The following is a 23,403-nucleotide window of genomic DNA, read 5'->3' as shown; positions in this document are numbered from 1 at the left end:
GAACACGTCTTTATATGGCAGTTGTAAGCTAGAAACACGTTCATTTTTTTTTTTGTCGACCGGAAGACGTCATTGGAATACGTCTACATACGTCGATGTATGTTGGGACTAAGTAAAGAATTGGTTCAAAGCACGTCAAACATAAGTTAGAAATAAGTTTCGCGTAAAAAGGACATTACCGCGACGTGTTTCGACTTATGAGTAGCTTATAAGTAGCCTTTGTGGACGTGTGTAAGCGTCCACATATCGTGTGTAAAACTTATCCCCATCACATGCGGAACGTGTGTCATACGCCGAGTACGTCGTAAAATTTTGAACATGTTTAAAATTTCTTGACGTACTCTACTTACTACGACGTATGATAGCGTACTTTAGCGTTGTACTCACGTATACCAAACTTACTCATTCCGTATTTGACGTGCCCCAACGTTTTAGACACATTTTTCTTAGGTCGGCATACGCTGGCAAGATCGCCAAGGTGTGACCGCGATGTTGACACTTCAATTTCTACGGCAGTTATGATTCGAATCGTTGTGCGTCAGCCTTTTAATAGGCTACGTCACGACATCGTCGGCGATGCATGCAACGCGCTATGCCTAAGTTAGACTATCGTTGGGCATCGGTTGTGTAGGCCGACAACAGGTTCAGCATTCGTTGGTATAAGTTATCTATAACACAACGAAACGTTCTGTGTCCGTTACCAATGCGTTATACATAAGACCAAGTCGCTATGAATACGTCCGAATCTTTAAAAAAAAACATCAAAAGTTCAACGTAAGCCAGCGTTTTACATACATTTTAATACGTTGCCATCGCTGGCTAAAACGTCAAGGTGTGACCGGGCCTTTAGAAACATGTTCAGTAAGTTCTGTGGTTGTCTGGAAGACGTCAAATATGTCTACATATGTCAACATGCGTTGGAGATACGTTACACATAGCTTCAAAGCACGTAACTCATAGGTTAGAAATAAGTTTCGGGTACGCTAGACATTACCTCGGCGTATTTCGACTTATGAGTAACTTACCAGTAATGTGTGTCGACGTGTGTCAACGATCGCATAACGTGCCTACAGCTTATGGTCAGCGTAGCGGAACGTGCGAGTCATACGCCGAGCACGTCGGAAAATTTTGAGGATGCTTAAAATTTGTCGACGAGCTCGGCGTACTACGACGTATGCCAGCATGCTTCATCCTGCTCTTAACGTATACAAAACTTACCCATAACGTATTCGACGTGTGCCAGCGTTTTAGAACAATTTTTCATACGTTGGCATACGCTGGCTAAAACGTCAAGGTGTGACAGCGCCTTAACCCTTCCAGAAAGTGAGGGATTACCGCTTTTGGGTCCATAGGGGTCGTGGTGCCCCCTTCTACAATTTCAGTTGAATATCCGGGGTCGTGCTCCACCCCCATCTCATGACATCACGTGTTGAACACGGAACCGATCAGTGAAAAAGATAAACAAGTTTAATACATTCTGTACTGTCCCATCACTTTGGGTGGGAATTGTTAATTCATAATTAAAATGCAAAACAAAAGCTTTCACAAATTAGAAATGTTTTTTAATCATAAACATGATTAAGTCAATCAATAGTATCTCCAAAAGAGCAGGTCATTGTGTAAGGGTATTTTTCTTCCCTGAATAAAGGTAAATGTAAAAGGGAAGTTGAGGTTAAGTGAAATGCAAGAATGGAGTTTGTAAGCATGGAGAAGATTAATTAATAAATTGAGTTAATTGGGTGTGCAGGTAACACAGATATGATGGTCCATTTTGCTTTCCTTGTTCTGTAAATCCTCTGATAGAAACCTGACTCAGGGATACGAGGAGGATTGTTTAAAACTCAATTCTATTCAATCCTCACTTTGTACCGATTGTGTTGTGATAATGAATGTTGTACATAAATAATACAAAACATGAACAAGAACAACACTCGGTTCCGCCAGGTTGAACAGGTTACGTTATGTATCCCACTGAGAGGCCGGACGTATATCCGGACCTGAACCAAAATCGAATCGGCTTGTTCTTGTCACCTACCCAACTCATCAATCAAGTTTCGTCCAAATCCGTCCGCAACTTTTTCAGATATCCTGCTCACAGACAAACAACCAGACAGGGGTGAAAATATCACCTCTGTCCACATTTGGTGGCTTAGGGCCCTGTCACACCTTGACGTTTTAGCCAGCGTATGGCAAGGTCTCAAAATATCGACTTCAAAGGGCCCCTGCCGACCGAGACAGACAACAGATACATATTCACTGTTGTTGATGAATATTCAAGGTTCCCTTTCGCATTTCCGTGCTCGGATATGACCTCGGGCACTGTCGTAAAATGTCTCTCTGACCTCTTCGCCATGTTTGGGAAACCTTCGTACATACATTCAGACAGAGGGCCGTGTTTCATGTCGGCCGGGCTAAAACAGTTCCTATTAGAGCACAGCATAGCAACTAGTCGAGCGACGGGTTACAACCCACAGGGTAATGGGCAGGTGGAACGATATCATGGAACCATTTGGAAAGCCGTAACTCTGGCGTTGAAATCGAGAGGACTGGGCCCCGAGCAATGGGAGGTTACCCTTCCTGACGCTCTGAATTCCATACGCTCTTTGCGCTGTACATCCACCAATGCAACTCCTCACGAACGAATGTTTACTCATCAGCGACGTTATGTTGACGGCCAAACGGTGCCCAACTGGCTAACCCATCCCGGAACAGTGTTCATGAAACGCCCGGTACAACAAAGCAAGTATGAACCCATGGTGGAGGGGGTCGAACTCATCGATGCTAATCCAGAGTATGCTCATGTTAGACTTCCTGATGGCAGGGAGACCACTGTGTCGGTTTGCCATCTGGCTCCCTCAGGTACTCCTCCCGCAGGTACACCACCATCTGGCACTCCTCCCTCTGACATTCCCTCCCCAGGTGTCCCCCCCCCCAGGAACTCCACCCAGGAATGGTGGCGACGGAGCTGCCGCGTTCCACCCGAGAGCGATCGAGGAGTCGTCCCCGGCACGAGTCGAGGCTCACCAAGAGGATCGGAAGCCTCCCTCAAGTGAAACCGCCATTTACTCCCGGAGAGGGCGACGGATAAAACCCCTCGCCTACTCGATCTGTAAAGGGGATTATCGGCATCCTCGATGCTCATGGTCCTATATGCTCATAATATCATATATCGATGCTCATTACCATGCTCCTACAACTCAAAATAATCCTCACTGCTTGGAATGTATGCTTCTGTAGTTTAAATAGTTCGCGCTGCTTGAAATGTATACTCCTATAGCGTTGAAGTAATAATGGTGCGTTAGTTGGGCCTCTAGTTACATTTTAAAGACGGGGAGAATGTGGTGAATTGAAGGACGTGACGTGTGATCACATGTCGTGCGGCTCGTGCACGGAATAGATAAAGCCAAGATTCCACACGGTCGGGGTGATTGTCCCTGGGGCATTGTCATTTACGGCGGCGGTCCACTTGGTGCTCGTTGAATGGTGAGAATTGAGAGTATATCGGACTCCGTGCTTTTGCTGATTTATTTTGCGGTGATCTACTGCACGTGTATACATTGCTGCATATGTACTCCTTGCTGCACCTGTATCCCCTGATGTGCCCGAAGAAGCGGCTTCAATCAAATGGAATAAAGCCTACACTCTGAAGGTTTTTCTCTCGCTTTCATTACAACCATGCTACAAGTTACGTTTTTCTTTCGAGCAAGTAAAATTACCTTTGTGTTCGAGAATTCCACGAAGGAATCGTTATATTATATTATATTATAACCGCACTAGAAATGGAAGTGTTAACATCACCGTCATCCCGAAGAAAAAAAACAAAACAAAAAAAAAAACAGGGAGTCTGGAACACTGACGCTAACCATTACATTGATGCGTTTCGACTTATGAGTAACTTACAAGTAACGTGTGTCGACGTGTGTCAACGATCGCGTAACGTGCCTACAACTTATGGCCAGCGTTATGCGGAACGTGTGAGTCATACGCTGGCATACGTCGAAAAATTTCAAGCATGGAAAATTTGTCTAACACCTCGGCATACTACGACGTATGCCAGCATACAAAGACATAAGCCAGCGTACTACGACGTATGCCAGCGTGCTCTTAACGTATACAAACTTACCCATAACGTATTCGATGTGTGCCAGTGTTTTAGCCAAATTTTGCATAAGTCAGGCATACGCTGGCTAAATCGTCAAGGTGTGACAGGGCCTTTAGCCTCGTGTTCGGTTAAAGGTTAAGGTGGCTGGTTAAGATATTAGTGTCTTGAGTTTGATCCCCTGTCGTGCCGATAACATCACATGGGTTGGCTCAGCCTGTCACTCTTCCACGGTTGTCAAAATGGGAAACAGCTCACTGGGAACAGGGGCACTGCATCAGCGGCACAGCCGCGCCCCCAGAAATGATGTTACCAGCAGCCACAAGCTGCATCCAAAGGAATAAACTAACATGCATTTCTCAACCCAATTCACCATACGTGTATCGTCTTTAAACATCGCCATGGACACGGTCTTCAGCTCCAGGACCACGAACCCTGATACCAGAATAAGTAAATATAGAAAAGAAAATTTCATTTAAACAAGTCTGAAGACGACGATGGTTCACGAGCGGTATTTGACGATGTAGATTGTTTCAGAAGTCAAGGATGAGACAATGTGATAATGTTTGACCAAGTTATAAAAATGATCAACATGATGTGGTACGAGTGACAGGTTATAAGCTGCAAAATGTCAAAAACCCGGTTTCGTTCAACAGCTTTCAAAATATGACCTTTGCATAACCTTAAAAGGTCACAAAACAATGTTATGGACATTAAAATAAGGAAACAGGATACGTGCTATAGCTTAATGGAGTTAGTTCGTCGAAAAAGGTCGAAAACCCGGTTCGATTCCCACAACTTTGAAAATTTGACCTTTGTGAACTTTAAAGGTCAAAGGTCAAGGATTATGACCTTTGGTGCAAAACGTCCTCTGGAACATTCCAGGAACAATATAGAACGTCATATTGGCTATATGGCATTTCGCACTCCTCGGATTATCCATACTTTGATGAAATCAGCGTAAAAACAAACTTGAAGGGGGCGCCACGGGCAAGGTGTTCGAGATAGGGCAAAATGGTTTCAAGACTTTAGGTGGGGAATGACCTCAAGATTATGCATAAAAAATATTGTCATCCAAGCTCTCAAAGTTTGGGCGGTGGTATGATTTTTATGTCAAAATTCGCAATTTTCTAAGTTCGTGACCTTGTGAGCTTGACCTTGGGACGAAAATGAAAAATCGAGTGCCATTGGGCGAACCAAATACCGAAACCCGTCAGATTCGACAAACCCCCAAGGAGAAGATGCAAATTGAAATCGGCTACCCCCAAAAAACACGTTTTTTTGGGCGTGGCTCCTTCCATAATGGGCGCACCACGCCCATTTTCAGGAAAACACAACTAGATCATGATATAAACCCCCACCCAAATTTTATCAGGATCGGATCAAAACCGACGGAGCTATGCTCGGGACAGACAGACAGACAGACAGACAGACAGACACACAATAATAACGAATATAGTGGTCACTTATTTTTTTCATGAACCAATAATTCAGGGTCATGGAGCAAACGGTAATCACGTAGAGATGATCGACTCGATTCATACAGGAATGAAACAGGGATTGAATCACAACAAAACCAGTGTGTTGTAAAACACCTGTAATTGTATGTTTTTTGGACAGATTCATGACCGGAAACACACAGAAAAAGGCACATTGCAATGTCGGAGGTTTTTGGTGATTTTGTTACAAGTAGGGATTTTGTTTAGAAACACCTTGTACGGGTAGATTTCCTTGTACAGGTACAGGTAAATGTAGTTTTCTAAACATACTTGATACCACCCATAATACTGTTAATAATAGTTCTGATATATTTTAAAAGAGCAAAAACATTCAGCAATGATAACATTATTGTTTCAACAAATTAATAAATAAAAACACTGAAACTCGAACCATGTCCTTAAATGTTATACACCCAGGTGATCGTCATGATCTTCCGAGTTGATTAGGTCAATGAACTACAAAGAACAACGGGCCCACTTGATTAAATAAAAGTTCACTAAATAAATCATTTCCAACAAAGGATATTCCCACAAGGTGAGTTGTTGAAACAGTTCAGGTGTGTGGAAAACGTATATTTGGGGAGTTTAACCAGGAGGTAAGACCGTGTGTGTCTCGGTGAAGAGATGGTGGGATGAGGGAGGGGGGACTTGAAGGGTTGAGAGAAATTAGACCTCAACCCGAGGAGAGGAGGTTAAAAAAAAGCCACACCTGTGTGTGATGTGAGAACAACAGGTGTTGTGTTTCAGTGTCATCATTTCAATAAGTTCAGAACTGGATAATGCACAAAATTCAGGAGAAAAAAAAATATCCATAAAAACCCAGATTATCTCACCTGTAACGAGAGGGGGAGCACTCGGTAGAGTGCAAAACCTCCGCCGCCAATACTGCTAGGTCACTCAAGTGAACCTGATATCCTATTCATTCAATTTGACGTCAACAGTACTCACAGAGTTATAGTTTGCAACTTTCCCTTTTACATACTCAATTCATTCGTCATAACTAGATTCCTTGATACAGAAATTGATTTTACGTGGGTATATCCACCTGAAGTTCCAAAATCAGCCGCAATTATAATTTTGGCATGTTTTTTTGTTGGAAATCACTTATAACATGTAGAAATGCAAAAAAAAAAAATTCAAATATTTTTTCAAAATGGCCGCCATAGCGGCCATATTGGACTTTGGACAAAGTCCAAAATCTAATGGCATGATCCTTGGACAAACCTAATCCCCCCACCAAGTTTCGTCGAAATCCATCCAGGAGATTTTCCGTAATACTGTTGAAATCATGTCGCCACCGCAGGCCCCCTTAAGGTCACCGTGCGACATCAAATCAAAGACCGTACGGCACCCCCACGTTTTCGGTCTCCACAATTTATAAATACGCCGTGCAGCTAACCGAAAAATAAAAACATATGTGACTGCTACATTGTGTGACCGTGGAAATACTGCGGCTGCCCTATAATTGCTAGTGGCCGTAGATTTTGGAGACCCCACGGCCGCCGTGGCAAATGTGACCTAGGCCTAAGTACATTTCACTGATCACCATATTCATGCGTTACTTGTTTCAAGATTTGAAAGCAATACATTAAATAAACGGTAATTTGACAAAATGATGGTCGTTTCCATGGCAACCCTTGCTCAAAATACAGATATATGTATTCTATATTAATAACTGTCCTCGAGTTAACAATTTTGTATCATCAGTTGCTTGCTTGCGATTAATTTTCAATTTTCAGAGCTGAAAAAAAAAAAACGGTTTGTACCCCAAAACGAGCTATTTGACCATATTATATGCATTGAAAAAATGTGAAACATGGATTTTCTGTTTTCATATTGTTTAAGCTTTCCAAAAATGTTGGGGTTAGCTACTCTCCAAAAAAATTCTAACGAACGTCAAATTATGGACACAAGGAACCTGACTACTACTTATATTTTTGTTTTTGTTCTCATGTAATTGTGTGTGTATTTGATGGACAGATTCTCCATTAGAGGTATGGATGTTGTATTTGGATCGTGCACTTCCTTTGCTGTTTTCGAAACAAAATCTTGGTCATGGAAGTTTCGTACTTGGATTTGTTCATCTCTTCACTTCCCCCTTCATTGAGTTCCATGATTGTTTCTTCATTCTCCGGTGATTGCTTTTCTTTCTGACGTTGGATAAATCTGAAATATAGAAATATAACAGTTAGATAAACATAAACAAGGAGAAAGACATAAAATGTCATAGCCCCTCTCATTTTTTGAATTTTACTGTGCGGAGTTAAAAGGCTATCTCATATTTACAAGACTGATGTGTATGCACAACTGACTTGAGTGGTATGTCGGTATCTTATTGTGGATTTAGGAGATTATTCTATCAAACATGTCTATTTCAGGGGAAAGGGGGTACAATTTAAAGCCCATGAACATACATGTTGCACAGATTTATTTTCTCCATCTTCAATGTGATCTTCATCAGACAGAACCCAATGTTACATCACCTCTCACCGCTCCTACATCGCCACCCCCAACGATCCTATCACTCCGACATATGTTCCAGGTGAAAAAAGGCACTGTCATGTCCACTCCAGTTGGGCCTTAAATGGTTTTGATCAAATCCTCTTAAATAAGTCTTGACAAATCTGTCATAAATAATTAATTCCAGTATTTTAAACAAAATAACATTCGAGTTTTTTGTGTACAAAGACCTGTGGTGAGGCAGTTGCTGTGAAACAACTTTCCTTCTCTTCTTGGAAAAGAAACCCAATCGAAGGCAATCTCAGATCACTCCACAAAGCCCAAAACAAGTGTGTGTCTACTCTCATGGGATCAAGAAAACAATATCTGTCCATTTTAAAGATTGAACTTTCAAACATGTCTCCCTCCTCTTAGACCTGGGGACACCTTTGTTAAATCTGTACCTGGTGTATGATCCCCTTCAACCCCTCTCCTCTTTTCAAATGGCACCACAGCCGACTCCGCTCATGAGAAAGCCGACTGCCTCAATCTCCATCCAAATCTTTTGTCCCCAACCCCTTGCTCTTTGTACCCACCCTCCCCAATCGTAACCAACTGCTCCTGGACTCTGTGTATTTTGCACCTGATACGGTGGAGAGGTTTCTAGCAACCATTAACTCTGATTCTGCAACTGAACGGGATGGAATCAACTCATGTGCCCTCAAAACCTGCTCGGCTGCTCTTGCACATCCTCTCTCTGCCCTTCTCACCTTGTCATTTACCCTAGTTCATCTTCCATCTCCTTTTAAAACAGCCAAGATACCACATTACCTCAAAAGGTGGAAAAACTGATCCCCTTAGGCCTAAGTCACATTTGCTCTGCGGTGAGGATACGGCGGCCGTACGCCCTCTGAATTGACAGAAACGTGCGGCGGCCGCAGAGTTTCTGCGGTGGCCTCAGGGTGGCCCTACGCCATTTGGCTATATTTTACAGGCCGTAGGGGTCGCCATGGAATTATAGCGCGGAGTTTTAACTTTTTTCATTTCTATGTTCGCCATAGCAATTCGACAAGCCGAAACAAAATAACTGGTAAAAAAAAAAAAAAAAAAAAAAACGAACTCGCTCGTTACCGTCCATCTGGCTGCACGTTCGCTTTAGGGCCCCCCCTGCGGTCCCCCTGCGGTCGCCTTGCGTCTACCTTGAAAATTCTATGGCCACCATAGGAATGCCCTAAAGTCACCGTACGACATCAAATCAAAGACCGTACGGCACCCCCACGTTTTTGGTCTCCACAATTTATAAATACCGGCGTCTGCCCGAAAAATAAAAACATATATGACTGCTACATTGTGTGACCATTGAAATGCTGCGGCCGCCGTATAATTGCTCGTGGCCGTAGATTTTGGAGACCCCACGGCCGCCGTGGCAAATGTGACTTATGCCTTAACTGGAGGCCAATTGGTTGACTTACAATCAGCAAGGTCATCGAATCCATCATCCCAGTTGATATGAAATCCTTCCTTTTCTCCAACAACCTCATCTCAGATCACCTAATAGGTTTCAGACCAGCTCATTCGATCTTAGACATGCTGCTTCTACTCACCCGCCAATGGATGGAGGCCCTAAATATTAGACGCGAGATCAGAGCCGTCTCTCTTGACACATGTCGTGCTTTCGATACAGTCTGGCATCCTGCCTTGCTCTCCAAACTGTGCCCATGGCATCCAAGGCCAACTACACACATGGCTTACTGGCTTTGTCTACTCTTGCAGCCAACGTGCCTCTCAAAGGACACCATTTCATCTTCTCTCCCCCAAGGTCGCAACAAGGTGTGTTTTGAACTGCATGGATCGCATCCAGGTATTGTGACCATTAAGTTAATTGCCAGCAGCCATATTTGGTGGCTGGGTACAGATGAAGATCGAGAGAGCTACGTTTGTCACTGTTCTGTGTGTCAGGCTACCACCCCAAACTCACATGAGGCACCACTTCACATGTGGTCTTGGCCTTCTAAATCATGGTTTCAACTTCTGTGGTGTACTGATAGAAGATGCTTCGCATGCAGACACGATGCGGGGGAACAGTCGAGCCAGGCTGTGTTGCACAAGCGCGAGCGCGGGCGTACTTTGCCCGCGGCTCTCCTTTATTACATATTCAGCACACTCACGAGCCGGGCGACTCCAGCATTACTACGACTCCTCAGGCGGCGCGCACACCTTATATTCCTTGCAGATACGATGACCACAACGACCCTTCCTCCCATCATCATGCCCCGCCCTGCATGCCCGCAGGCTACACCACACTCCTCCCTCCTAAAACTATGATTATTAAATGATCACCATCATAATAAGCATAAACAGCACGAAGGACTACGGTATAATAGTAGACAAGGCACAAAAAATGAAAACAGCGAAGTATAACAGCACATCACATCATATAATGCGTGAAAGCGAGCTAATGGAGCTGCCACTCTGCCACCCCCCCAAACTCTGGCCGCGTTACCGATATGAAGCAGCAAGGCGAAAAGCACAGCAGCCCTACACAGCGGAAACGCCCCCAGGCGGCTCATGCTGACATGGCCCTCGGCGAGGCCGTGGCGATCTCCCGAGCAAACCTCCCCCGGCACCATCAAACGCCTCCGGCCCACTTCCCTCAGGCAGACCTGACGCCGATAAACCTTCCGAGGCCGGAAGCCCGCTGTCTGGAAGCCGCGGCGCCAGCGCCAGCCTCGATTGACCTTGGATGGGGGCGCTGAACAGCGCCGCTGGCTGGACGCACTCAATGCTCCAAAACAACTCACGCACCACAATCAGTTGAGACGCCAACGCCCGTCTAAACGGCCTTGAGCGAACACAGAGAGCTGCGCCCGCAACCAGAGGTGGGGGTAACGCCGACCAGCGCACCAGTCTTGGCTCTGAGTGGATCTCCGAGACCCACACGGCAGTTAGATGGTAGCAATTCCATTTAAACCACACTTCAATCATAGGCTCGTTATAAATCACTACGAACATCATTTGAACCATTGCAAACTCATGTTTCCATACAGCGCGTTCTTTTGACAAAATCCCAGCACATGACAAAGCAACTACCCGCGGCCCGGGACAATGGAAGGCCAACCCAACCTTTTTATTCGCCATCACCGCTCCCAAAGCCACCACATCACATTGACCATAATACAAATCCCATTGATTGATCTCCGCCAAACCCACTCTCACACAGGAACTGCTGGCATTTATTTCAACAACGTTAAACTGCATCACTAGAGCAAGGATAAACACATATGCAATGAACAGCAACCCACAACCCACAACCCACGAGTCCGTTTCTTGGTTGTCGACTCGATGTTGTGACTCGCGACTCCCTTTAACGCCACGGGCTCACCGCAACCTGTCAAAGCTGCTCGAACAACACCGGCGCGCATTGCCTCACGAACGCTGCCGGCGCGGGAACTCATTGCGAGAGCTGATACGCCTCTCGCAGCTCCCGAACCGTACATCACCGCCGCAGGCAGCAATGAACGGCCGCTCCCGTTGCATTGACGCGGCTCCCGCCGCCAGAACCTCGCCCCCGGTACTCGACGAAGGCATCGAAGAGAGCACTGGCACACCTGGAGGTACGAACCGGAGATCCAGCCCGAGATGCGCCAGCCAGTCCCGACCCAAAAGGGCGGGCCCCTCCCCTCGCACCACGAACACCGAGAGCCGGGCGCGTTGACCTCGGTAGCGCACTGAGACGTCGGCCCTCGCAAGCGGTGCGATCGCTTCACCGGTGTACGTGTACAGCGACAAGGCCGTCTTGACCAGGCGAATACCGCGAAGACCACGAGCCGCCTGCTCACCCATGACCAACACCGCAGCCCCGGTGTCCACGCAAAACACGGTCGGCTCGCCATTCACTTCGACCTCCACCGTGAACGGCGTCGTCATCTCCGAACCAACGGAAAACAGACTCAACCGTGGTTGCATCTCCTGCTCCGGCCCACCGGCATCGCCATGCCCTGGTTGCAGGCCGATCTCAGGTCACTGGGGTCCTCCCGCACCTCGTCATCCAAGACCCCAACGGAGGCCCCCGCCATCCGACACACACGCTTCAAATGTCCCACCTTGTGACAATGCAAACACACGGTGTTCTTATACGGGCACATTTGTCGCAGGTGCGGACCCCCACACCCCCAGCACCCCTGGAAAGCCACTTCACTCCCGGTGCGACCGTGCTGCGGTGCGCGCCCTCGTCCCACACCGCCAGGTGCGCGTGATACCTGCGGCACTTGAGTCATCGCGCGGACTCCAGGCTGCGCGACCTGCGGCACTTGCACGGTCACCGCGTGGACCTCGGGATCAGCCGACATGCCCCAGCTGGAGCTACTCATTACGTCCTGGCCAGCGATGGTGCGGACATCCGTGAGTGTCTGCTCGACAGACGAAGCAGTCCCGACTGCTGAGTCGAATGTGATGTCGGTCAACCGCAGGATGGCTGCTACCATCTTTGCGTCTCGCAGACCAGAAATAAAACGATCTCTGAGCCGTGCCGGACGCTCCTCTGTCGTGAACTTGCAAGGCACAGCCGGATGCTTCACCCGTGCTACGAAGTCTGCAACGCGCTCCTCGCCACCCTTAGCGAGGTGATCGAACTGGAACCGCGCGAGATGCAACAACTTCTCTGGCGCCAAGTGGGTCTTCATTTTCGCCACGATGTCCTGAAACGATAGCCCGTCATCACTGGGCTTATTTGGAGCCACCAAATCACTCAGCAGCCGGTAGTGCTCCGTTGATAGCGAGGCGAGCAAGATCGCCTTGCGTTTCTCTTCATCATCTACATCATTCGCGCGAAAGTAGCAACCTAACTGTTCAGAAAACAACTCGAATTCATCTCCCCCAAACACGGGTACGCGCCCGTGCGCCGTGCCCCGACCTTCTGCCATGCTCGTGCTGGCGAGACCCTTGGCTCCGTAGCCTGGAACCGCACTGGTTATTTGCCGCCCTGCACACGCCGATCCGAAGATCCTCGTCAGCCAACTGTGGTGTACTGATAGAAGATGCTTAGCAGGCAGACACGATGCAGGGGAACAGTCGAGCCGGGCTGTGTTGCACAAGCGCGAGCGCGGGCGTACTTTGCCCGCGGCTCTCCTTTATTACGTATTCAGCACACTCACGAGCCGGGCGACTCCAGCATTACTACGACGCCTCAGGCGGCGCGCACACCTTATATTCCTTGCAGATACGATGACCACAACGACCCCTCCTCCCATCATCATGCCCCGCCTTGCATGCCCGCAGGCTACACCACAACTTCATTTAGATTATGCTGAACCATTCTTGGGGAAGATGTTTTTTGTTATAATTGATACTCATTAAAATCGGATTGAATGGAATGATTAGCTTTATCATCCAGTACCAGTGAAATCACGGTTGAGAGTTCACCGGATCATGGTTCATCTTTCGTCAGTGCTGTTTCAGGATTTTATCAAACATAATGGTATCAAGTACTATCACTATGCTCCCTTTATACCCACTTCTCATGGTCAGGTTGAGAGAGCTGTGCAGACGATGAAAAATGGATTCAAAAAGGTGAATGACAGCACTGCTCTGAAGACCAGGTTGTCACACGTGTTATTTACATCTACAATACGCTCACACCCAACCACTGGACACACCCACAGAAATGATGTTCGGTCAAAGGCTAAAGAAACGCTTATCCCTGATCCATCCCAATGATTCGTTCAGAGTTTCTGACCACCAGTTCAAACAGAAGTGGTCCCATGCATGACAGGATCTCAGTTCCACGTATCATCAATGTGTTTGATCCTGTTTTTGCGCTGAATCCTGGCCGTGGACCGAAATGGCTCACTGGTCATGTAATCAATCAAAATGGAAACTTTATTTATTGTGTAATTGTCAAATGGACATACAGCACATAAACATCTTGACCAACTCGGCCGAAGACATTGTGAGCCCAATCCTCCCACCCATGTTCAGCCCGTTGAAAGTGAATCCTTGATATCGATTCTTGTCATATGCCTGGTGTTGGCTTAATTGTTAAGGTAGTGGGCTTGGGATCCTAGGGTCCTGAGTTCAAATCCCGCTCAGTTGTTGAATTAACACCAGGTGGGGTTGACTCTGCCTGTCATCCTTCCGAGGTCGGCAAAATGAGTGCCAGCATGCTGGTATACTGTGTCGGAGTGGCGACCCGTCCAGGATTGTTCCCAATAGCCAAGGAGAACTGCTTCGGCGGCACCAACGCTCTGCACAGAGTATGGTCCTAATGGATGGATGGATGGATTCTTGTCATGAGCCAAGTTCTGGAATGCAATGTTTCACAACCTGATGTGTCTGAACCAAATTTCAGAGAGTTGGAACCTGTACCTTCTCTTCCCCCACCTCCACCTGAATCTGCTGCAATCATCGCTCCACAAGAACAGTCAACACATTTGTGATGCCGTGCTCACACTCGGAAGGCACTTGAATGGTTGAACTTATAATGATTGTACCTTGTACTAATGTATCGCTATTTTGGGGGGAGGGGTGGCATGCCGACATGTTCTGTTTGAAGTTACCCGGATGTGCATGTGCATTCGTGCCTACCAACAATAAACGTGCTGGTCCGACGGGTTTTTTCTTGCTTTTCACCCCTTAGTCCCGTGTATTAGACAAGACAGATGTAGTGTGGGAAACTTAGACAAGACGGATGTGGTGTGGTGAAGTTTGACAAGACAGATGTGGTTTTTGGAGACAATCTCAAGAAATGAGAAAATCCAAAAAACTCCCAAAGATTCTCCAAGGGGAAACAGCAGCAATAATTTTGAGTGTGAGGAATTATTGTGTTATTATTCACTCCCTTTGTTTCATACTTAATTGTTTTTTTGATGTTTTATTCCCCCCAAAGAATGTTCCACAATCCATTTTGTTTGTCCAAATGAATTAACACACCTTCAGTGTTGTGAGAAAATGAAATGATGAGAAAACAATCAAAATTAACCCACCTTGTGATTTTCGTGTAGCGCCAAATCAGGACCAAGGCCCCAAATATCACAGCACAGAGGACACAAATTGTCACAACAACAAAGGTTCGTTGGCGTTTTGCTTTTGAACCTGCAAAGTGAAAACCAGAATGAAAATCATTCCTTGTGGATTTGTTTGGATTTACAATCTTACCATTGTGATCCACAAACTAAATCACAAATGTGTTATTTTACCATTTACTTCTCCTTCCTCCCCCCCCCCTACCCCCTGCCCATCCTCACCCTCACCTCTGCACAATTTCTAATCGATCCCCTTGCTCCGTAAGTGTTAAAATTCAAACGAATAATAATTTAATAATGGTTTGAATGTTGACTTGGCCCGTACGTTCGATTCAAGACAATGAAGAATCCACTTCATTTTCATGTCAAAGGTCAAGGTGAAAGTTTTCTGGATGTAATTTAAATGGTGAAATGTTAACTAATTAATGGTGTAAAGTGAACTCCTTTACTAATGGGACATTTAAACGAGTTGGTTGGAGTCGAATAGGACAGAAGTGAAATTGATGGGTTCAGGTTAAATGTTAAGGTCACAACAACTGGTGAAAGTTTAGTAAAATGTAACTTTAAAATGTCAAGTAGAACTGAAAAAACATACAATGAGTCAAGAAAAAAAACTTTTAAAAAACGTTGTGATCACATTGGGAATTAGGAATAGATGAGATGATAGTTTTATGGAATTTGGGTGAAAATGGAACGTCTCAGGTGAAGGAGATAAAAATGAACAAAATTGTTTATAATGGAATCACATGTCATGTGACTCTGGTTGTTATGTTAATGATGATAAACTGTGGTGATTGTTGGAAGGTTCTGGATTTGAACCATGACATTGGAAATGTGGAGTTTTGGGGATGAGAGAATTGTCTTTACTTCACATTATCAGTGTGTGTGTGTGTGTGTGTGTGTGTGTGTGTGTGTGTGTGTGTGTGTGTGTGTGTGTGTGTGTGTGTGTGTGTGTGTGTGTGTGTGTGTGTGTGTGTGTGTGTATGTGTGTATGTGTGTATGTGTGTATGTGTGTATGTGTGTATGTGTGTATGTGTGTGTGTGTGTGTGTGTGTGTGTGTGTGTGTGTATGTGTGTGTGTGTGTGTGTGTGTGTGTGTGTGTGTGTGTGTGTGTGTGTGTGTGTGTGTGTGTGCACCTGTTTATCCGTTTTAGAAAAAGAGTGAAAAATAAATAATTAACTATCATATCCACCACTACAGGGTTTGTGATTTGGACTGAACTGAGAGACTTACGGACCAGCAGGATCGTAGATGTCGATCCCTCCTTGTAATTTCGGTAACGTATCGTACAGGTGTAAGTTCCACGATGATGAAATTCCACATCTTTGAGGATCAGAATAAAAGAATCCCCGTTTGGATTTCGGGATATTTTAATCCTCCCATCCAGGACTTGTTGTTCTCCATTTTGAAAAAAGTATAATGGGTTCTTGTTCGAGTCTTTGTGGAACTCGATGGAAAGGAGATAATCATCAATAGAAGGTGAACCTTCATGCGTATCGAGAGAGAACGTGTAAATGAAGTTCGAATCGTCACCAGTTGTAACTTCAACAGTCTTTGTGTTGTTCACAATCACGTGACCTGTAATGGACAAACAATGAAAGTTTCACAAAACGGAGAAAATCATCTTACACATTATATCGTGCTCTGTATTTACCAAAACTCAAAATAAACAAATGTTTTCGTCAATCAGAGGGGAGGGGGAGTAATTTGTGCCCATGATCTGTATTCAAAATTTAGGGGAGATTGGCCAAGTTGATTCCAGAAGATCAGACGAGTTACATTCATATCATGTACATACACATATATATGTGTGTGTACTGTGTGTGTGTATATATATATATATATATATATATATATATATATATATATATATATATATATATATATATATATATATACATACATACAGGAAGTCGTCGACCTACGACTGCGATCAGTTCCGACCCACCAGTCGTAAGTCGATTTGGTCGCAAGTCGTCCAACCTTTATTTTTACCTTTATTTATGGTGTATCGGCCGATGCAAAAATTACCATATGTATATTATACTGTATAACGATATAATAATCATCCGTAAGTCTTATTTTATTAACATTTTCTTTGTTCAAGTCAAACACTGCACGACTGCAGTACAATTGGTATAATATTTGCAAAAACATACAAAAATACAAAACATGTTATTGGTCACTCGTGCTTGGTTGTGGATCATCGATGTTATCAGCTCGGGCAGCGCTCGGGGTAGCCGGAGTTGTCTTTTTCGTAAACAATGAAATTGAAATTGCGTTGTTATAATTGTCGATCGCATGGGTGCAGACGCTTTCACAGATTCACGAATCCTTTCTTTATCTTTCAAAATCATCGACAGTCGAGTGTGATAACAAGATCACGTGCGATCGCATTCACTTTCTTTCCTCCTTCGTACTGTTTGATCACCTGCATTTTCGTGGCGAGATCAATGGCCTTTCTTTCCTTCTTGGCAGGTTGAGGAGTAGACAACGATAATTTCCTCTTGGTAGACATCTTGGAGATGACATCTTGAGACCACTCTAACACGCGAGCAATGGTGGGTGCTGGGGCGGAAACTGAGCAATCTGAGTGGGTGGAGACGCGGAGCAATCTTGTCGTAAAGTCGAACAGTCATAAGTCGACGACTACCTGCATATAGTTGCGGTTCTGGAAACCGCATCCCTCCAACACCAATGGCATCCAACTTCAACATATAAATACAGTGGTCCCCAACATATAAATATAAATATATACAGTGGTCCCCAAACAGTTATTTCATTAATATACGTTCAGATAGTCCTTTACTTCTTGTCTAAAGGGACAAACGGGACAAGTGCGTTGTGTAAATCTCAGAGTTAGGTCTGATTATATCTCTGAACTCATTCCTATTCTTATTTTCTTTATTCCTGAAGTAAATCCAAGCAATGGGTCCTCATGAGGGCCAGCGGGCGCTACGCTCGGACACCCATCTGTGAAAACCGTGGCCACACGCACTTCGCTGGGAGAAGAGGTCCTCACGAAGGCCAGCAGGCACGACACTCGGATACCTACCGATGAAAACCGCAGCCACACCCTTCGCTGTGAGAATGCGCCCTCACAGGAGACCAAAAGGAACAAAACACCAACGCCCACGCTGCACGGAACATGTGCAGCACAGCAGTAATTTCCACTCATTGGGCAGGAGAGATAGGAAGGATAACGAACACAACGGTGCGCTGCAGGAATGCCGGAGGAATACAACGAACAATACACTAAATGCTAACTTACAGTATGCACGCAGTGCACTCTTTTAAACCCATTTCTGAGTCTAATAATAATTATATATATATATATATATATATATATATATATATATGTATATATATATATATATATATATATATATATATATATATATATATATATATATATATATATATATATATATATATATATATATATATATATATATATATATATATATATATATATATACATATATGTACATATATATCTTCATCTTCAATCCAAATCTCCATTTAATACTTCTATCTATCCTCTTCTTCAATCCAAAGCTCCATGTAATAATCTCCATATCCATATCCAATCTTTTCCTTCGGTTCATGACACAGATCAGGGCCGGCACCACGCACACCACCACTTTTGATAAATCACCGCATGCTCAATGGCGGCGGATCCACGGGCAGCCCCGGGGTAATTTATTATCGCACACAGAGCAGGGCACGAATGGCACACGTCTTGTTCGGGTCTGCAAATGTGTTTACCATAGCATCTTACCGTCAGTCTTTGCGGACCACCGCATCCGCGGCTGTCTCCCACATATGGTGAATGTCCTCTCATCTCTCTGCCCAGCGAGGCTGCAGCCAGGCAGAGGCACACTGTACAGCTCGGGCCACATGGCTTACAGACAGGCAGTGCATTGACCGGCGCTGTGGACGTCCAATGACTCAATGCGTTACATCCGACCGCCGGTCGGTGTGGACGGTCCGGGAGTTCGGTGCAGGGTGATTTGTGTCACAGTGCACGGAGCGAGACGATTCTGCAGCTTGGAACCATCTGGCCGGAAGTAAAGTGGAGCCACTTACGGCCATCACGGCTGGGCCGTGTGCTGGCTAAGGCCCAACCAGATCGCCCGATTCGGGTGACGACATATCGCTTCGGGTCGTCACCCCCGACCGCACCACAGGGTCTATAAAAGGACGGGTCGTGGGGCTGTCGTCGTCGTCTTTCCTACTCAGCATTCCTCGTCTGCCGATTCCACCTGCATCATCAACAACTCGCCTGCTGGCTCTGCCTTCTTCGCTACCTTGTCTCTGACTCCACCCACCCACCCGCCTGATCCTGTCTGCCACAACGCCCACTCGTTTTGACTCCGCCTCTCTCCACCCACTGGCTTCCGACTCCGCCCAGAGTCCTTCCTTCACGCATGGGTCGCATCCCATTCTTCAACAGCACTTAGCTGCTCTAAGTGTCATGAAGCGGAAGACGACGCGCCAGTTGTCAGGGAGGTATCGCACAGCAGAACATCCCCCCAAAACATATTGGTGGCACGGTCGGTCAATCGTGCAAGGTATTGAGAGACTGTTAGCCTCATCTCCTCTCCTCTTTCTTCTCATTAACTCCTCTTTTTTGGGGTGTGTGTGTGTGTGTGTGTGTGTGTGTGTGTGTGTGTGTGTGTGTGTGTGTGTGTGTGTGTGTGTGTGTGTGTGTGTGTTATGGTGCCTGTCCTCGTTTAAGTTAAGAGTGTACAAGAATTATATCAGGATAACTCTACTCTATGTCTGTTTTTGTAAGTTGCTTGTATTATTGTCGCCCCTCACTTTTCTTCCTATCCCTGCTTACACACAACAATAAACGACATCCGCTGTGCCACATATCTTTCCTCGTCTGCCTGTAAATAAATCCTTTGTAGAAATGTTCCTAGTTCGTTTTTGTCTTTTCTTTCATTGATCCAGCATGGTCCGTATCCTAGCCGAACCGGGACTTTATTCCCAACGATCCATTCCTTTTAGCCAGTACATCCTTGGCAGTGTCGCTTGGCTGCATCTGATCCGGTAAGGTGATCTGGTTCAGACAAGGCGGGGCGTGTCCTCCGGTAATTAGGTCACGTGATTCATTAGGTGTCCTGTTTAACACATATAGGACCCGAGGTCACGTGGTTGAGATACTGGCGTCTCACGGTCGGTTACCGACCCGCCACACCACGGAATTATCGATGTACAACGGCTTGCAATTCCAGGGAGTCTGGTGAGAACCCGAGATAGTTCCCCCCACCCCTGGTGGTCTTCTCACCCAGTCCCCTGGCTGCAACAATATGTATATACATACATACTTGAACATACATACATACATAGTATATATATATATATATATATATATATATATATATTTATATATATATATATATATATATATATATATATATATATATATATATATATATGTCTAATAGGTTATATCGCGTTATATATCGGGGTTTCACTGCAATATATATATATATATATATATATATATATATATATATATATATATATATATATATATATATATATATATATATATATATATATATATATATATATATATATATATATACATGCAATCCCGCACCATATTCTTCTTCTTCTTCTTCTTCTTTCGGCTGCTCCCGTCAGGGGTCGCCACAGCGGGATCATCCGTATGATCCGCATAGTGATTTGGCACATGTTTTACGCCGGATGCCCTTCCTGACGCAACCCTGGTCGCCTCTTACGACACAGGGATATGGTATACCTATTTTCACCGGGGTATACACCGGCCCAGTATACTGGTACTCATTTCGCCATCCTCGGAAGGATGACAGGCTGAGTCAACCCCTGGTGTATTAATTCAGTGGCCCAATGGGGCTTGAACTCAGGACCTTTTGGATCCCAAGCCACTGCCCTAACCACTGCGCCAACACCAGGCATGCATATACACACACACACACACACACACACACACACACACACACACACACACACACACACACACACACACACACACACACACACACACACACACACACACACACACACACCAGTGAAACCCCGATTTTACGCAAATTCGGATATAACGCGATGAGTCATTGGACCTTTTTTTTTGCTCTTTCCAGAACTGAAAAGTTTTTCGGTGAATTAATTTCTTGTTTCCTTTTCTTTTCTTTTTTTTGATCGTTTGCCAAATCCCCACTGTTTCCAACTCCAACTCAGAAGCATTCCAGATTTCGCTCGCAGCCAGCAACATGCCATGTTCATATAAGGAACACTCGATCACTTTTTTTTTTAGAAATAAACTGTAAAATGATGATTGCTCATATTCTTGAATGTTTTTATTTGTTGTTTTGTTTATTAAAAAGCTTTATCGAAGAATTAGTGTTTTGATTTTAGACTGTAACCAACAACGATTTATTCATGGAGATTCTTTTAACTTAAAGATTATTTACTTGCTAGACGGTAAACATGCAAAAACGGGTCAAATATGGCGAAAATAGGGGTGTTTTAGGGATGTTAGGTCAACATTTGGGTAAGTTACTTGAACGCTGATTTTCTTGAAGCCCGATTTAGCACGACCCCTTTTTTCGCTGATGACATTTTATGGACCTCAACGATCGCTGCTTATATAACAAGGCCACACTGTATATATACATATATTTACATCCATATATATATATATATATATATATATATATATATATATATATATATATATATATATATATATATATATATATTGTTATGAGTCAGGTAGAGAAAACCACTGGGGGGATGGGGGGTAGGTATAGTGCATGGTTCCGTGCTCACATTAATTACCCTGACGGACAGAACAGGCCCCTTACAGTATTTACTGGTGTGGCTCCTACGACCAAGTCCAGGGCTGATTTCCCCGCCAGTAGCGTCTCGACCAAGGCCATAGGGTCCCTCTGGGCAAGGTTGGGTGAACCCGTCACTCATGCCGGAACTATTGCCTCGGCACCCGGGCTTTATGAGGCACGCATCGATTTGGAAGCCTCCAGCTCCACTCTTCTCATCTCACGTGCTCGATGAACCTCCCCTCTCTTAACGGCAACTCAATACCCATCATGTACAATTGATTTCCAATCGGCTCAACGGGCTAACCTCCCCGCTTTAGCAGGGAAAAAATTGCCTTAAAAATGCTTGTTGTTGTTGTTGTTGTTGTTGTTGTTTCGTTTCGTTGCTTGTTATATGACTCTTCTCGGGCTCCAACTCGATTGTGCAACCACTGGCAGTTAGTATATCGAACCCAATTAGACATTGGTCGCACATCTCCGCCACCCAAAAGTTCTATCCTTAATTTTTTTTTTAAGTGAGCCCAATTTAAGGGGCTCACAAAACCACGCCCCTATATGATAGAGGGCTGTTGCTCCCCGGTAGCGCTAGCTGCCAGCTATGATTTTGCATATGGTGGATATCATCCCAACCATCAATAGTTGAATTAAGGATCAACAGGGCTGATGATTGTGGTGCTTAGCTTCCCTGTGTCCATAGCACGTATGTGCCTAACCCTTTTGCCGGGCAATTTTGCACCTTAATTGCTATCAAACTGGTGTCATGCCAATTTGGCCTACACCATAAGTGACCTGTTGCAGGGGTGAGGGCTCTTCTCCATCTGATCCTGCCGAACCAAGGCCCTAAATGCTCTCGGCAATCATTAGTTTCCCTAGGGGGCTGGCGGGGGGGGGTGTCGGGACCGGCTAGTCCAGTCTTCGCTCAGAGCGGAGCTGGTGGTCTGGTAGGTCGGGTCTCTTCCCTGTGCAGGAACCTTCACTCCCGCAACAGGTGGCCCAGTCATCCCACAGTTATAGCACTTTTACCGGATAGGATGCATACCCCCGATGTTGGTTCCCAAATTGCCTCTTCCCCCATGCCCCAAATTGGGGTATTTACCACAGGCCCACCAGGTGTCCTCCGTATATGTATGTATATATATATATATATACATATATATATATATATATATATATATATATATATATATATATATACATATATATATATATATATGTTGCTTGTTGTTCGTCTTCGGGGCTGCTCCCTTGGAGTGGGGTCACCACAGCGGATCATCCGTTATGATCCGCATTCTGATTTAGCACAGGCTTTTATGCCGGATGCCCTTTCCTGACGCAACCCCTGGTCACGCCTCTTACTACACAGGGATATGGATTGGGTTTCGCCACCGGATCTCCAGGCTGCCCAACACCCTCTCATAGCGTGGCCCAGTGTAGAGCTCCCGTCCTCAAGCGATCCTCCTTCCAACCTAAGCCTCCGAGTAGCCGGATGACAGGCGCACGCCTACTATGCCCG

At 45.2% G+C, this 23,403-nt stretch overlaps 2 protein-coding genes across 3 annotated transcripts in view; both read right to left on the bottom strand.

The window, feature by feature from the left end:
- Window positions 1–23,403, bottom strand: part of LOC147010455 (uncharacterized) — a 133,688-nt gene that overhangs the window by 84,663 nt on the left and 25,622 nt on the right. The window lies entirely within an intron of this gene.
- Window positions 5,682–16,654, bottom strand: LOC147010456 (uncharacterized; the record flags this gene model as incomplete). The annotated part of the gene is made up of 3 exons (XM_085858789.1): window positions 5,682–7,764; window positions 15,018–15,126; window positions 16,291–16,654. Coding segments are annotated over 3 exons (651 nt in total), but the record flags the coding sequence as incomplete, so codon positions are not given.

The sequence above is a fragment of the Eptatretus burgeri genome, chromosome 16, assembly GCF_056783735.1.
Source record: "Eptatretus burgeri isolate ZD-2024b chromosome 16, Ebu_testis_v1, whole genome shotgun sequence".
NCBI classification, from domain to species: Eukaryota; Metazoa; Chordata; class Myxini; order Myxiniformes; family Myxinidae; genus Eptatretus; species Eptatretus burgeri.
Note: the sequence above shows the minus strand (reverse complement) of the source record. Positions and strands in the feature narration are given on the sequence as shown.